The sequence below is a fragment of the Numenius arquata genome, chromosome 8, assembly GCF_964106895.1.
Source record: "Numenius arquata chromosome 8, bNumArq3.hap1.1, whole genome shotgun sequence".
Lineage (NCBI taxonomy): Eukaryota > Metazoa > Chordata > Aves > Charadriiformes > Scolopacidae > Numenius > Numenius arquata.
In genome coordinates, this window is record NC_133583.1 from 14,833,916 (window position 1) to 14,852,118 (window position 18,203).

At 37.5% G+C, this 18,203-nt stretch overlaps 1 protein-coding gene across 1 annotated transcript in view; it reads left to right on the plus strand.

The window, feature by feature from the left end:
- ERC2 (ELKS/RAB6-interacting/CAST family member 2) overlaps positions 1 to 18,203 on the plus strand; it is a 428,110-nt gene that overhangs the window by 336,961 nt on the left and 72,946 nt on the right. The window contains exons 18-19 of the mRNA XM_074152871.1: positions 2,973 to 3,052; positions 14,991 to 15,002. Of these exons, the coding sequence (XP_074008972.1) occupies positions 2,973 to 3,052; positions 14,991 to 15,002 (92 nt within the window). The remainder of the gene's footprint in view (positions 1 to 2,972; positions 3,053 to 14,990; positions 15,003 to 18,203) is intronic.

The window sequence follows — 18,203 nt, forward strand, 5'->3', positions numbered from 1 at the left end:
TATGCAGCCAATACACTGTTTTCCCTCCTCATATAGCTTCCAAACTTCTTCATTATGTGCGACAGAGGAGAGCAGATACTCTTTGCCATAAAGCAAGATCTATCCATTCTGTTGACTCTTTCTAACCTTCTTCTGTTCAGTTATTTGCTTATCTGTTGTAAAATAATTGTGTTTCAGAAGGTTTCAGGCTTTCTGAGAGGTTATCTGGAAATTGTGATTATCCTTAAAACAAATTCTCAAATGAGTAAAAATCATCCTGTCTTCAAGACTGTAAGTCATTTGAGGTTTTAATAAAAAAAAAAGTAGTTATGAGGTCTAGAAATAAATTAAATTTGCTTGCAACAAAATCTATGTTCTGCTTTATTAATGAGGAAAATAATCATACTAGATACAGTACACATGTACCAGGCACAGTACATAGGTCTCTTCTCTGTCTAATTAAAACATTTAAAACTCTGCATACTGTGCAGTGGCTACTCCCCCTGATTTTTAAAAGATGATAGTCATAGCCAGAAGAGGTATTGTACGCAAGAGGACGAAGGGTGTTCAGATAACCTCGGTACTAAAGACCTGTGCTGTCTGTCATGTATGTTGTTAAACACCTTTCCTCTTTCAGAATAGGTGAAAAAAATGAGAAAGATGTTTTCAGACCATGTCTGAAGGTAGTGTATCTAATCATAGAATCATCTAGGTTGGAAAAGACCCTTGGGATCATCGAGTCCAACCATCTACCCTACTCTACAAAGTTTTTCCCTACACCATATCCCCCAACACCACATCTAAACGACTCTTAAATTCATCCAAGGATGGTGACTCAACCACATCCCTGGGCAGCCCATTCCAGTGTCTGATCACTCTTTCTGTGAAGAATTTCTTCCTAATGTCTAGTCTAAACCTACCCTGTTGCAACTTGAAGCCATTCCCTCTTGTTCTATCGCTATTTGCTTGTGAGGAGAGACCAGCACCAACCTCTCTACAATGTCCTTTCAAGTAGTTATAGAGAGTGATGAGGTCTCCCCTCAGTCTCCTCTTCCTCAAGCTAAACAGTCCCAGCTCCCTCAATAGTTCTTCGTACGATTTATGCTCCAGGGCCTTCAGCAGCTTTGTTGCCCTCCTCTGTACCCACTCCAGCACCTCAATATCTCTCTTGTATCGAGGTGCCCAAAACTGGACGCAATACTCCAGGTGCGGCCTCACCAATGCTGAGTACAGGGGGACAATCACCTCCCTACTTCTGCTGGTCACACTATTTCTAATACAAGCCAGGATGCCGTTGGCTTTCTTGGCCACCTGGGCACACTGCTGGCTCATATTCAGCCGCTTGTCAATTAGAACCCCCAAGTCCTTTTCTGCCAGGGAGCTTTCCACCCACGCTTCCCCAAGCCTGTACCGATGCATGGGGCTGTTGTGGCCCAAGTGCAGGATCTGGCACTTGGTCTTGTTGAAGTTCATACCATTAATGTTGGCCCATCGATCCAACCTATCTAGGTCTCTTTGTAGAGCCTCCCTGTCCACATGCAGATCAACACTCCCGCTTAACTTGGTGTCATCTGCGAACTTACAGATGATACACTCTATGTCATTATCAGGATCATCAATGAAGATGTTAAACAGAAATGGCCCCAACACTTAGCTCTGAGGAACACCACTTGTGACCAGCCGCCAGCTGGATTTAACTCCATTGAGCACCACATTTGGGACCGTCCAGACAGCCGGTGCTTGATCCAGCAGATTGTATGCTCGTCCAGGCCATGTGCAGCTAGTTTTTCTACTAGAATTCTATGGGGAACAGTGTCGAATGCTTTTTGAAAGTCCAGGTAGATAATATCCACAGCCTTTCCTTCATCCAATAATTGGGTCATCTTGTCATAGAAGGAGATCAGGTTCGTCTGGCAGGACCTGCCTTTCGTAAACCCTTGCTGACCTGGCCTGATCCCCTGGTTGCCCATTATATGGTTTGTGATGGCACTCAAGATGACCTGCTCCATGACCTTCCCTGGTATCGAGGTCAGGCTGACAGGTCTATAGTTTCCTGGATCCTTCTTTTTGCCTTTCTTGTAGATGGGTGTTACATTTGCCACCCTCCAGTCCATTGGGACCTTCCCAGTTAGCCATGACTTCATATAAATAACGGAAAGCAGTTTGGCGAGCACGTCTGCCAACTCTTTCAGCACTCTTGGGTGTAGCCCATCCGATCCCATAGACTTGTGTGCATCCAAGCGGCATAGCAGGTCACTGATCTCTTCCTCTTTAATTGTGATGCCCTCATTCTGCTTCCCCTCCCTGTCTCCTAGCTCATGAGGCTGGGTGTCCAGGGAACAGCTAGTTCCACTGCTAAAGACTGAGGCAAAGTAGGCATTGAGCACCTCAGCCTTTTCCTTGTCCTTTGTGACTATGTTTCCCTCTGCATCCGATAAAGGAGGGAGATTTTCCCTAATCCTCCTTTTGTTGTTAATGAATTTATAGAAACATTTTTTATTATCCTTAACAGCTGTAGCTAGGTTGAGCTCTAGCTGCGCTTCGGCTCTCCTGATTTTCTCCCTGCATAGCGTTACTACCTCTTTAATGTTTTCGTGAGAGGCCTGCCCCCTCTTCCAAAGTTTGTAGACTCTCCTTTTGTTTCTGAGATCCAGCAAAAGGATGTTTTCCTTTGTGTGACATTACTTAATTTTGTGATTGTTGCTTGAGGAGGAGGAGAATACCATTGTCAAAACCATGCTGGTCTCCTTAGCCTGTCAAAGTAACCACTCTGCTGCCAGGCAGTGTGCCACTTCACAAATGAGCATGCCCTGTTGATAATGTTTAGGACATACTGCGTAGTCAATGTTATGATTCTTTATTCTGAATCATGCATTACATACTGTAGAATTACTCTGTGCACTCATTTACAGAAAGTTAAGGAAAACCCTTGCTGCTTTGCTAAATTCCCAATAGCTCTGACCTCATGCATTATTATAGCTTTTTCCCACAATTCTATAAAAATAGGAGACAGCCCCTGAGCATGAACTTATCATCCACTCGTGATGCTGACTTCATTACAGACGTTCCAGCCGTGATACATGTATGTCTCAGGTCAGTCAGCTGACCAGGAGATATTTCACCCAGATTTTATGTGCTATATAAGCAGATGTGCTTTATGCTTCTTAGTACTTCATCCCACTGTGCTGCATCAGAGTGGATGATCTTATGTTCTAAATAATGTTAGGGATTCTTGTTTTGGTTTGCTTTGGAAAAGAAGAGGCGGTTATTTTCTCTTTTAGAGATCTTTTTTCACCTTTATCTTTCCTTACTGAAGAGTAAATGAATACACCACTTTGCCACGTTCCATGATACCCGTCACATATATTTTTAAAATGTTCATCAGAGACTTGGGCACACTGGGTTTTCTTTGTTTTTTGTTTTTCTGTTTTTTGTTTTGGGTTTTTTTGTACCTTTAAGCTATTGCTGAAAAGTGTTCAAAACATTTGTAAGTTTCATCAGAGTGAAGGAACAGCAGAAGAGGATTGCTTTGGATAACTTCAGTTAGAATTGTAACCAAATACTTCAAATACCTCCATTATTTATAGTGATAAAGATCTTCAGTAAAGCTATTTAACTAGATTAAATTGATGCCAAAATAATCTCCCTGTTATCTCAGACACCACAAAAAAAGAGACACCAGGAACAGGAATGTGGTTTAACTAGGTCACCACTTTATTACACTTAAGAATTATCTGATAATAGAGGTTGTAGAGATCATTCATACTTCTTTAATCCCTTTGGGGAGAACCACTGTCAACCCCCAAAGCTTTCCCATGTGCATCCAACACAAAGGCTTGTTAGTGCTACTCTTCCTTGCTATGGCTGTGCCAGGCTGAGAGGGGGGGAAGTGACGGATTCCCCACTGTATGATACATCAACCCTGTTCCTCGGTTTCTTTGAGACGTGACGTCTCCCAATCTATTTCTGACTCACTAGAACTTTAGAGAATGATCGGCTGCAGCATCATTTTTTTTCTTATGGCCTTATTTGTCCCATCCCCCATTTCCACAGCTGCTATACTGCTGAAAGAAAGAAGTAAAAAAAGCCCAGCTTCTCCAGCATAATGTAATCATGAAAGGAGAGATATTTATAAATATTAGAAGATGACTCACTAGAGAATGTTAATCATTAGGCCCCCAAATCCACTTCTGTTCTATACTGTAGGAGGAATTTTTGCTTTGAGAGGCAAAATAACAAGGTGGGCAATGATAAAAATCAATATTCCCTTCGTGTATCTCCACAATAGCAAACTTTTGATGTATCTACCTACCAAGCAGGAAACCTTCTGTTCATGGCTACTGGAGGCTGAGAACTTATCAAGGCAGCAGGGCAAGGTATGAGAAATGCAGACCTTAAAGAATCCAAGGACTTTCTTTGTATGTTGCTCCTTTCTGTGTTGCTCCTCACAAAGGTTCTCTGTCTTTTACTGAGTGATGGGAAAGCTGGGCTGCGTATGAAGCACTGTGGCTGAAAATCTTACTAGCAGCGCATCACTAAGAGTAGGCTTTCCAGGTTCCACAAAGAGGCATCAGAGTAAATATGTTGCAGACAAACTCCTCTTTTCTCCTTCTGCATCTGCAATTCAGATATTTACTCTGATATATTTATATCCTAGAGGAAGTCCCATTCTTGATTCACAAATCAAATAATGAATCTCTTGAACATAAAAAATACTGTCAGATCTGTTCTGTATTGCTACAGAATTGCTACTACTACAAGTGCATCAATTTTAGGTTTCTTCATTAAATGTAAAAATATTTTCTACTGTGTTTCAGAAGAAAGATGTTTTACCCCACTTATTTTTCTTTATTCCTTTTACAATTCCTGTGCTGCTACTTATGTTCTCCAAATTTTGCTGAGAAGTGTTCTCTTCAGAACTAGACTTTCATTTTACCATTGTGTTAGACCTGCAAAATAACAGAGCAGTTTTGTGGAGTGTAAAGCAGCAGTTAATATGGATTATGTCTTAAATCATGTATCCAAGATACTGGGAAATAATTTGTAATTATTTTAGAGTGCTAACTGAAGTTAGAAATTTACTTGAACATAATTTCACCTTGCCTGGAAATCCACATTCACTGTTGTCTGCAAAGCTCATAGAAGCAGCGTCCTTGAGTTTCTTTAGATAATTTTGTTATATTTTCCTCATTATACTGCAGAGTTCGTGTGGTGATGCTGCAATTGAGCTTCTAATTGCATCTGCTCTGCTTATGTCCTCCATGTCCCCCAAGAACATCTTGTTTTTCAAAGACTTGTCATTTTAGCAAAGAAGCAATAATTTGAAATTAGCCTTCAGTGAAGATGGGCTTTACCATTTGAAATATAAAATATTATTTTAATCAAATTTTATTTTGTGACAATAGACAGGTAAATCACTTTGGCCTAAATAAGCTGTTGCGAAACTTCAACTGTTGTGCTTTATCATCATATATCTGACAGTTTGCTTTGCTTTTTGCTTTGTTTCCAGTTTGAGGAGTTTCTGTCTCAGAAACCCTGTCTCTGTTTCTGCTGCTGTCTCTTTTAGTGGCATCCTGGACTTTGACATATAGTTGATAAACTCCAATTCCATATTTCTAGCAATTTAAAATCATGGTGTACTATGGATCATTGCAATGGATCATACCTTAAAAAGTGCAACATGATACTACAAGCCTAGGATGCTGGTTTGCTATTGCTATTGAAGTGGTGGCTTCAGTGTCTGAGGGAGGATCACTGTAGCTTGGAAAGTCCTCTGCTGATATGAATAAGCAAGTACAAAGGGCTTTTTTTGAGATAACTCCAAAGGCTGTTTCTTGAGAAAGAGAGGTAGGTAAGTGAATTTATCAGAATCCAAGGTTTCTGATTGTATACATGAAAGGCCCAGGAATATCCTCTTTAAAGCGTCACTGGGTTCCTCTAGAAGATCTTGTTGATAAAAGTAAATTTCCTAGAGTCAGATTTTTTTTTTCATACAAAACATGTGAATATTCCTCCTTAATGTTTCTGTGTGTGGGAGAGGGCCACCTACTGCTCTGTCACCTAACTGATGAGGCCAGTGAGGGTCACAATTTAAGGGAAGGGGTTGTGGAGTCTTAATGGATATACTTCATAGCATTTATAGAATCATAGAATTGTTTTGGTTGGAAGAGACCTTTAAGATCAACAAGTGCAACTGTTAACCTGGTACTGCCAAGTTACCACTAAACCATGTCCTTCAGCACTACTTCATCTATCTGTCTTTTAAACACCTCCAGAGATGGCGACTCAACTGCTTCCCTCGGCAGCCTGTTCCAATGCTTAATAACCCTTTCTGTGAAGAAATTTTTCCTACTATCCATCCTAAACCTCTACCTGCACCAACTTGAGGCCATTTCCTCTTGTCCTATCAGGAGAAGAGACCAACACCTGCCTCACTAAATCCTCCTTTTAGGCAGTTGTAGACAGTTGTAAGGTCTCCCCTCAGCCTCCTTTCCTCCAGAATAAACAACCCCAGTTCCCTCAGCCGCTTCTCCCAAGACTTGTGCTCTAGACCTTTAACCAGCTTTTGTTGCCCTTCTCTGGACACGCTCCAGCACCTCAATGTCTTTCTTGTAGTGAGGGCCCCAAAACTGAACACAATATTTGAGGTGCCTCCTTACCAGTGCGGAGGACGGAGGGGCGATCACTTCCCCAGTCCTGCTGGCCACACTCTTCCTGATACAGGCTGGGATGCTGTTGGCCATCTTGGCCACCTGGGCACACTGCTGGCTCATATTCAACCGGCAGTCAAGCAATACCCCCAGGTTCTTTTCTGCCAGGCAGCTTTCCAGCCACTCTTTCCCAAGCCTGTGGCGCTGCATGGGGTTGTTGTCACCCCATGCAGGCGCCCGTCACCTGGCCTTGTTGAACCTCATCCCAGTGGCCTCGGCCCATCGATGCAGCCTGTCCATATCCCTCTGCAGAGCCTTCCTACCCTCAAGCGGATCAATACTGCCACCCAACTTGGTGTCTTCTGCAAACTTACTGAGGGTGCGCTCGATCCCCTCATCCAGATCATTGATAAAGATATTAAAGAGAATAGGCCCCAGTATTGAGCCCTGAAGAATACCACTTGTGACAGGCCACCAACTGGATGTAACTCCATTTACTGCATTACCAACTCTTTGGGCCCAGCCCTCCAGCCAGGTTTTACCCAGCAAAGTGTGCGCCCATCCAAGCCATGAGCAGCCAGTTTCACCAGGACAATGCTGTGGGAAACAGTGTCAAAAGCTTACCTTGTTGGAACGTTAAAGTATTTTCAAATTCATCTACTGCTTCTCAGAATGCTGTACAAGACTTGTGGTGGCTCCCATCATGTGAGGTCATTGTAGGCATTAAAAGCCTGCTTCATATTTAAAGAGATAGGGCACAGTGTGTAGTAGATGCCTTAAAGGTTCAGGAGGTCAATTCTATTAAACTCAGTGGAGTAACCCAAAATATTGAGGTTACTCATAGAATTTTATTGTTATTGGTTTAAGGCCAGAAAAGCAGATTCTATCGCTGCGCTGTAATGTATTGCAGACTTCCATCAAGACTGAATTGCCAAAATGCAAATGTAGCTGCTTTTACCACAGACTTACACTCTGAAAAACTTCTCTAATCACTCTGGTAGGCTCCTGAAGCATCCTGGTGTATTTTGTATTTCAACTGGAAGCTTCTTGGCTCTCTATAAGCTTCCTTAGGGTTCCTTCAGAAGAATATTAAAATTGTGTCATGGGCAATGAGCATGAAAAATTCCATGAGAGGAGGAAAAGTACCAAGAGCTTTTCAATATCTAGGAGTAACAGGCTATTGTCTAAACAGGCAGAATTTTGGCAAAGATAACACAAATACAGTATACTGCCTGCCTAGGCATTAATATTCATCTTAGTGTATCCATGTCCTAATCTTGATGTTATTTTATGTATTTTATTTTTCATGCGGTTTTGACTTCACAACAGTGAAGTCAGTTATTCCTCAGTTTGAAAGCAAAGTACTTCCCAGTTGTGCCCCCCAACCCAAGACACCTGCATCCTTTTCTTTTAATTAATCAGTTGGTTTTTTAGTCATAAACTGGCAATGTTTTCAACAATGATAAATGTAACGATTTCCATTGCTCGACAGTGCCTGCAGACTGGCAAAGGACATCCTATTAATAATCTAACCTAAAATAGAAATACACCAGAAATAGAATATGTTCAAAAATGAAAGTTTAAAAAAGTCTCAATTGGAATTTTCAAGGTTTTTTTCTCTTTATAAATCATTCATGACTTAAATAATGCTCTTAGCACCAAATATGCAGTTTAATTCCTTTCTCCAGTTTTTCTATTCTAAGTTTTCTGGCCTTTGAGAACGTCAGACTGTAAACTACAAAGACATTGATTTTGAAGTAATTTGTCACAATTCTTCACACTGAAAAAGAAGCATCTTAAAGAAATGAAATATACTGCCTTTGTAAGGGAATGAGAACATATGTGATTTATTTTAAATATGAAGCTACACATATACATATATTAAAGATGAAAATATTTATTTGAATGAGTTGAGCACTGTTTTTATGGATTGTGACTGTGTGAGTTTAAGTAAAACTCCTGTTATTTCTAAGCTGGAAGAAAAGTAGCGGTTTTATCTCAAGTGCTGGCTTACTTTTACAAGTTTTTTCACGTTGTATTTTGATAACCTGGTAAAGTTATTTGTATCATGGTGTATCCACCTGTAAAATTAGTAGTAATAATACTGACCTCTGTGTTGTAAACACCTTCCCATAAGAAACAAGCATATTTAATTCTAATGATTTAAATACAATTTAGCAGCTGCAGTCTGTCAGTTAAGTATTTATTGTTTAGTGATTTAAATAAATGGGAATGCACTTCCAGCAAAATAGAACCACTGGAATTATTTTGATTCATACACAAAATGCTGTATTTTGAAGGCCATAGAACTTTTTAGTAGGCTTAAAAAACCTTTCAGAAGTAGAGTATTAAACAAGATCACGAGGGCTTGGCTGAGTGATTACATAATATTTATAATCGCCCTGGCCAAGATTCCTTTTGAGAATTCTGAGACAGCTATTTTTAGAGAAATGTGTATAGTGATGCAATCCTTGATGAAATAATTAACTTAAAGTCCCTTTTTAGAACATCTCAAGAGATTTTGGTTAGAGCAGAAGACAATGCTATGTAAGTGATTCATTCTGAACTTGGATACTGTGAGAAAATTTCCCAGTTGCCTCTTTTCACTTTTGGGATACAGAGCCAAAAAAGGAAGTGGAGTTGGCCAAAATGCAAGGTCTTCTAACTACTTGAGAGCATTTTATTTTTCTTCTCAAAACATGAAATTAGAAACCTTTCCAGCATTTTCAAGACTGCAGGTGTACAGAATACTCTGGCCAGAGGCAAAGCTGGTGTTTGGCAGTCTTCTCTAGTCTATTAGTTCACTACTCTATATTTCATCACATGAACATATTGCTAATGAAACAAAAAGGGTGAGAAACAATCAAGGAGTTTTAAAAATCTGTGTAACCACAGTTTCTCAGCAAATTAACCACTAGCAATATTTTCTCCTGCATGCAATACATAAAAGTATTTCTTACTAATTAACATCCAAGTACTTCAAAGAACTCTTTCAGCAGCAAAGGAGTAAAATGGAATTGAAGGCAATGTATTGCATTACATATGCTGTTATAGTTAAGTACATCAGAAATAGTGCTAATGTGATATTATGGTGGTGACATCAAGCACTCAAGAATAACAAAATACCCCAAGTTACATTTTCCTTGTTAGATTAATTCACCTGTATTGTAGTGTGTATTTTATGATATTGAAAGTGTTTTTATTACTGTATAAGAAAAAGAATGGGATTAGAAGTTGTTGTGATTGTGATTAATCTGGCAGCCCAAAACTTTCTTCTGCAACACTGTGCATGAATTAATTGCATTTAAGCTCTCTAATGTTTAAAAAGTGGGGTTGCGGGGGGGGGGGAAGTCTTTTAACGCTTTCTTATGGTGTCTGTTGACATTATCATCTGTAGACCCTGTGATCAGTAGCACTGTCCTGGTATTGTGTTGGTTCCTAATCACTGTTGCTTCTGTTTCTGATGTTGTCAAGCTAAGTTAATGTTTCTGGTTTTCTTGAATTTTACAGGTGGCAGTAGTACAGGAGCATGTAATACTACATTATTATTATTGCTGTTATTATTATTTACACACACAGATCTGCCTCAGAGATAGATTTATTGTACTGTTGAGTCTAGGTGTTACTGCACAGTATATAGAATCCATGTTGTGGAGCCATTCACATGGGTAATGCAGACATATTTGACCATTGTGGTATTTCTTTTCCTCTTATGTTTTTACTGTTTACTGTCACTCATAAAATTGGCCAAGCTTTAAGTACCTAACCTTGAACAAAGGAGTAGCCTGAGACCCTTAAGTTTTTGGAGTTTTACTTTTGTTACAGTTATGCTGCACAAGCTTTTTATTTTGTTTTGGGCAGGTAAGAACAGATGTTCTAATAACTTCATGTATTGAACTCTCATATGAGAAAAATCAGTCTGGTTATATTTTCCTCAAAAATTCTCAGGCAATGTACCAAAATGACTATTAATCTCTGATTTTTAATGTGCCTGTTCAGATCCCATTTACATCAATACAAACAGTCCATGTACTCAATAGACTTAAATTTATTTACTATCTTAAAAATCCTTGTAGTTTATACTTTTCTATTTCTTAGAAATATCCTAAGGCAGTATTTCTGTATGTCTTAACATTGGGGTTTATTATCTTCATGTGAATCTGAATTTTTAATCTGTATTTTTGTATCTGAATCTGTAATTCTCAATTTTGCCAAGTGCAAGCAGCTTAGATACAAACCCAATGCGAACAGATCAGTGTAGGGTTGAAACAGCAGAGTACCACTTCTCCCTATAGCTTGATGCAGCAGGCTCTGTATGGCACAAGGTAAGAAAGAGAATGTGTGTGTGTAGCTAATAGCCTTTGCCAGATCAAATTAGTTAATTCAGAAGAAATGTACTGTGTTGGAAAAATACTGAAAATGTTAGCAATGCTCACACTACACTTTTTACATATTCTCAGTAAGATTTGACAATTTATATTATAAGAGTTGAAGAACTCAAGTCATAGCTGGATATGGCATCACTTTTTCCTCCTTACGCTCTCAGGAATCCAAGTTCCTTCTGATGGTATTTTTACACACTTTCCACTTTTTCTTTTTTTGCCATGTAGTTTATAGCAGTCGGGCCCTGAAGGCATCACAGGTCTGGTACATAAGTCCTTTCCTGTTTTGTAGTTGGAGATCTGCTTTAAAAAATCTGTTTCTGTTTCTTCTCTGTTCAGAGATTTTTTCATTTTTGAAAAATTTATATCATATCTTAAGAATGGCCATGTCTAATGGCACCCTTTTTCACTGGTGATAATCTTATTGTGAATTTACACTAGAACCTCTCAATAACTATAGCTGTCATAATACACTTTTGTACAGGCAAACAGTTTAACTCCAGTTAAAATGTAAAAAGTAGTTAAAACAGTTTAAATGTAAAAAGTAGATAATGCAGATATAAAATAATGTCTATATTAACACTGGAACTTTTGTAATTTTTGATCGGACTGGCTTGATAGGTGAAAATGGGTATTAAGTATCTCAGATAAGAATAGTGAATATCTCCATTATATAAATGAGTGAACTCCCAAGCCAAAAAGTATTTTTTCCCCCCTCCATGAGACATTTTTGAAACAAGTCCTTAAGTTCTACTACAAAGTACCTCATGATAATAAAGCTATATATAGTTTAACACTTGATCTCAAGTACACTGCTAAGTAGCCCATTATTAAAAAATACTGTAAAAATTCATTGTTAGCTTTTTCTGTTTCTGTAATGGTGGATAAAACATCATTTCTACAATCTAGCATCAAACAAAAATTAGTTATAGGTAAGGTGTCTCTATAAAGCATATCAAGACAGTGTTGTGACGTTATCTCCATTTTGGTACATATTCCAATATACCGTCTCCGTGTGTTGAAATTTGTTTTATTTATCAATTTTTATTGCATACAACAGAAGACATTTAGAAATTTCAACTTGGGTTGTATTTTGTATATGATACAAATGAGAGAGCTGGGCTTGGTAATGAAATTACAAAAACTACAGCTGAAATGAGCTGTTCAGACATTAAAGACGCTGAAGGACAATCCGTGCTACTAACCAGAGATTTGCAGTTTCAAAGGTCTTGTTTAGCTACTGAAGTTTCTGATTCATGTCTGGCTTTAAATAATTATTATGGGGAAGTATCTTTTTAATAAGTTATTTCCTGTTGTTAAAAAAAGGAAAAAAAAAACAGCGAACCTTACCTTCTTATGTTGCTTGTCTGCATTTAGTAGGACCTGGCCTGAGATGTCCTCAGGCAGCTACTGTTTCAGAGCTTTAATTATGCTTTTTAACCTACTTCTTTGTGTCTATGTTCTTACATACTTCTATGTAATTACCAAGTTTAGTAGTAGGACTCAGACAAATACTTTTAGCATGACTTTAGCCCATACATTACTGAGTATGCTGTATTATTACAAGATATTTCCTGTGCTTCAAGCCATACTTTTAATTCACAGAACTTAAAAAGACTTCAAAAACACAAACTCTTAAATGCAGAGACCGCAACTAAAAAGTCAGATGGACCATGTTCAAATAAACATAACTTTGTTCAATCACAAGTGTCAGGAAAGTTGAAATTTGGCCTTAGTACTTTAGATAAGTGTCTGCTTGGCACTTGGAACTGCTGCCTGTCTCAGTCTGCCAAGTGTCTAATATCCCAGCTGGTGTTTGTGAGACTATTATCCTTCAGCTTGTGAAGGAGACTTATTATGAGCTCTGACTTCTTTCAGAATAAGTCGGTCACATTTTGTAATCTTGCAAAGCAGCAGGTGTAATGGTTGTTAATATCAGTTAAATAGTACTCTAATTTAAAAAGAACTGAAATATATGCAAAACTTTTATGCTCATGTTCGGCACTAAATTATCAGATCCAAGTCTTTGAGAAGATCTGCATTGGAAGCTGCTTTCCATTTCTGCACAGCAGTCAAAGCATCTAATTTGACCAGCAATTGATCTTGTATTTCACCTGGGAGAAAGGTTGGATTTCATGAAAACTTGGAAACTACTCAGTACTGTTTATTAGTCCCAATTCTCTGTCCTGTGAAACTGGGGAGGGCAGACAGGGCTTGAAGAACAAGTGTTCTGATTACATGCATGTTACAGATGATAAGAATTGTAAGATTTTCATGTAAAACATCACATGAATTAAGTTTAATATATAACTCAATATATATGGAAAAAAGAAAAATTTATATGCTTTCCTAGCATAAAAACTTTACTGTGTTTTTCGTATGCGACAGTCGTATCATTAATAAGGTAAAAAATAAAAAGAGTTAAAAAGAGTTAAATGAGGAGTAGCCAAAGTTTTCTCCAATAAACTATCGTGCACACTTTTACCCTGCACACTTTTACCCTGCATGCATCCTGTCTCTCACACTTTCCAAGACAAGTCATACACTATAACAGGAAAAGAAAAACATGCTTATTAGCTCATTTGGAATTTTAACAGGGGAAAAAATTAATTGTGTTCTTCAATGGAGAGGTGGGAAACAAAGGAGTGAAACCCATGTTAAAATACAGTAACTGTAAGACCGTAAGAATAGATTACATACAGGGGTGTTATAAAAAGAAAATGCATAATTAAAGCACTCAGTAAAACATAACTCTACTACATAGTGATGCATTCCAACACCCATACGGTTATGATTATGATAGTTATTTAGAAGCTGGAGTTCCTAGTAAGTAACCATACTGTAATACTTTTGCTATCTTTTGGTTATTGATGAGTGCTTGCAAACTTATAGTCTTCATAACTTAAGTTTTTTTTTCTATTTGAATTTTCTTGGTGTCTAAAAACTCACTGCATAAGCAACAAAAAAACCTGAATTGAGTATTATCATGTATTTCTAATGATTGAAGACAAGAGTATAATATATTTTGGAAACAATTAGCATTATGTTGGTAGTATTATGCTGTTAGAATTGGCCTGAATAATTAGCATAAAGTGATACAGTCACTGGAATACTTATACAAATTGAATTCCATTTCTTCCATGCACTTCAAGTATGGGCAAAAGGTCTTTCAAAGCAATGGCCAATTAACAGATATCCAGAAATATAGACTTTTAAGCACACAGTTTTATAGATCTTTACTTCCTGGATTTCAAAGTTAAAAAAAGATTTTATTTGTGTTTTCTAAAATTGTCTTAGGAAAAAAAGCTCAGATGAAATATTTAGTAGTAAAAATCAGGAAGACTAGAACTAAATGTCTGCCACATGAAGATCTCAAAAGTCCTTTGTGGAAATATTAGCATGCTTATTTTCAACTAGTGAGATTGCAAGAAGTTGAGGTTCTGTGTCACTGAAGACAACAAGAGGCCATTGCAGAATCAAAGCTAGAATGTGGGTCTCTAGATTTTAAATTCCATGCTTTAATAATTAGATCACAGGATATCTCCAGGATAGCTAGTAGCCCTTGTATCTGCCTCCCTCCCATATTACATAGGGAAAAACCCTACCTTATTGAAAGTAAATATTCTAGAAATGTTTCAAATTCCATTTAGTGAAGAGAGATTGAGAAGAAAATCCAAAGGAAAGTAATAGCTATTGAATGGTGTTACACCTATATCCCAGAGCAACAAATCTTACTATTTTTCCTCATTTGAACCTCATTCATGAGATTTTTGTTGTTAACCTGATCCAGATGACAGATCAAAGCATAGTTCCCTATTGCCACCTTGCTAAAATATTTTTTAAAAGACAGTTTTAATATTATAGTTTTACAGTTACAGATTGCTGTTAAGCTATTTAGTCTGTTACCAGTCAATCAAAGACTTTCATTTCACTTCAGTAGATCCTTACTTAAACTCAACAAGAATTTTAGGAGGACAAGAAATATCTGTCAGTTTTCTTACAGTGCTAGATCATAAATTCTTTGGTAAGTGGGTTAAAAATTCAGTTACACATACCATTCACGACCTTGACAGCTTAGCAACTAGTGATATTGAATGATCAAAGACAACTGTTTCAAGCCCTGAGGGTTAATATACCTGTGCACCTAGATTTAAGGTGCTTTTAATTCCTCTATCATTCCTTTATTTCCAAATGGATGCAGTATTTATTGAATGTAGTCAATAAATTTAAGGGAAAAAAAATCAGAGGAAGCTGTTTAGGCTAAAACTAATAAGGCTATACATGGTCTGTAGGAGATGCAGTTAATTAATTGTTGTATTTTACAAGTTAATCTTTTTTTCTTTCCTAATATAAATCCAAATTAAAACCTGCTCCTTCTCAGGTGTGGGCCTAATGTTCACCAGGCATTTTTTAAAAAAAACCTGTTAGTATGATAATTTTGTTGTCAGAGCTGTGGCTATGTAAGTTTTGAGAAAACCCATTTTCAGGAAAACCATACCTATAATAATAGCTTTGAGAGGGAAATGTGAATAAAATTTTGAACTATGTAATGTAACAACTTCAGATATGGAGTAACTCGTGCAGAGTAAGGTGTGCTTTCAAAAGTAATATAAGAAAAGGTCTTGAATGTTCTTGAATATGAATTTTTCAAGTATGCTGAAGATGTTGCAGGGAATGATGGCATTGCCAAGTCAGTAGGTGGTATTTTTTCCTTGCGGTCAGTACTGAAGCAGTGTCCTAATGTGTTCATAATGTGATGACCCAAACCATGAGGATTTACTGTCTGTCTGATAAACCAATGTCCTAAAATGTAGACACCTTCCTGTGTTTTTGTGTACGTGCTTGTATATAAGTGTAGGGGTGGGAAGCCCTGGGGTCCTTAACAATTTCCAATGTGGTGAATTAATTTCTTCCTCAAATAAAAATATACCTGGCATTTCGAAGCCTACTAAAGATTATAAGAGTTAGCAAGGGAAGCGAAGAATAGTAATGTTACAAATTTTTGTGTAGAAGGACCTGTAATGGATTGTACTGTTCCTCTGAATGGCTTTACTTTTGTTCCTTCTCTGGAAATCCTCATGTTCATCCTCCTCAAAAGTCCTGCTCTTAAAAGTTTGAAATCATACCATGTTTTGTACTTCTTAAGTTAAAGCTAAGCATACCAGGAAAATACAGTTCAGTGTGGAAGTATAGTGCTCTGGCAGTAGCTAAAGCAAAGAAAAACAGAACCTCAAAATCATATTAGTTATCATAAGGAAGAGCTAACAAAACCAAAAAGCTTTTAAAAATAATATTTTTCAAATTATTTAACATCATCTTCAGAAATAATTTTAAGAAAGCAATGACAATCACAAGTCATGTAAAAGTTTGGATGATTTGGTGATCAGCTGAGTGGAACAGAAATTCTCATTTCACATTTCTTATATATTTTGCTTCCAGAACAGATACACTAAAGGAAGCCTACTACAGCATTAACGTTTCTTTGTGCACATTTTACTGCAATCTGGCATCCAAAAGGAAGAAACATTGGAAGTGGTTTATTTATATTTCAGCACCAAATTAGAAAGATGACATCATTCATTTACAGTTCTTATCCCATGACACGTTTAATCCCCAACACCTCATTACAGGGGACACTTTTAGGATTGCATATATCATCTTGTTTAACTTTTGCATTCTTTTATGGAATACAGTTGAAAGGTAGGAAATTTAAGGCTGTTCATTGATAAGAAAATAAACTAATAAAATGTTAGGAGCTTCCCCAAAGAGGTGGGATATTACAGTGTTTATAGTAAGTGGGTTATTATTTGTCTATTAATTGTCTATCTCTTCCACTCTTTTGTTCAAAAGACCTTCCTTTTTGAAGCTAAAGACAAACAGACAAATGATGATGGTTCAGATTGAATTGGTCTTTTGGCAAAATCAGTAGAAATTCATAGCTGAAATTCATGCAGCTGTATGCTGCCATCTTCTTATCCGGGATGGAGAAAATGAAATGGTTCCAACTGTGCAGAAAATAGTGTTAAAAAGTGTGAAATGGTACCATATAGTGCCAGTGCAATTCCGGTTCAAAGGACTCCACCACTTGACCTGTGGTCACATTTATTCTGTGACACACTGAGAAGATGCTATTTTATTGCTGTAGCAATGCTCAGAGTCTGACAGTGGCTGAAGCATGTGCACATCCGGTCTGTGTTTGTTCCTCTGTCTTGTTATTGTAGATGCCTTAGGGTTTTGGTTTGATTGGTTTGTTTGTTTGTTTGATTGGTTTGATTGTTTTGTTTTTTTTACCACGTAAAAACATTACGTGAACCCAGTACAGATGCCCTCCTGTAGAATACTTTTCTATGGTCGTTCTAGTGGACATCATGTGTGAAATGCTTGAGCAGCTTTGTGACATTTAAAAAAAAAAATCAATTGCTAAAAAGGCCCATCAAGATTTCCTGTGATCCCTGTGGTTCATAGTTCTCCTCGCATTGGATTTTATTATACTTCAAATATTGAGTAATATGAGTAGTTTGCTTTTTTTCCAAATCTCTTTTCTACTTTAGCAAAACCACATTAAAATTGGTGAATTTAGTAGCAATCTCCGAGTTTTTACATGTTCTATTAAAATATACTTACCAGTGAAATTTTTCTAGCAGAGATTTTGGTATAGGATTGTTTTCATGGGAAAATCAATTTACAGTAGTCCTGAAAGTAACTGTACCACATACTAGCTATGGGACACTATCTCATGGGCACTTCTAGTTGGAAGCCAGTTAGACCTTTTGATATAAGAACATAGCCTAACAAATGAGTTGTGTTTAAATTAATCTGTTTAAGTTGGTCTTTTAGAACTCATTAGTTAGAGCAAAGCCCTGGGGTACTGTGTTTAGCCAGTGTCCTCACTGGAGTTAGCATGAATCCTGCTACCTTGGAGCACGGGTTTCAGTTTCTTATCTTTACTTGCTTGCTTGATAAACTCAAATGAAGTCTGCATAGAGAACTGGCACAAAGTAGATAATGCTCCTTCAAAAGCAACCTTTCTCCTGTAGGGTTTGGGTGAGATTTTTGAAGATGACATTTTAAGACATGTTAAGACTGCTGTCTTTCCTTCAGTCATCTGCATGATATTAATTGTATATATCTCTAATTGATTCTTCTAATTTGGGAAGAGGTCTTTGAGAGCTGACAACATTTTCTTCTTGGT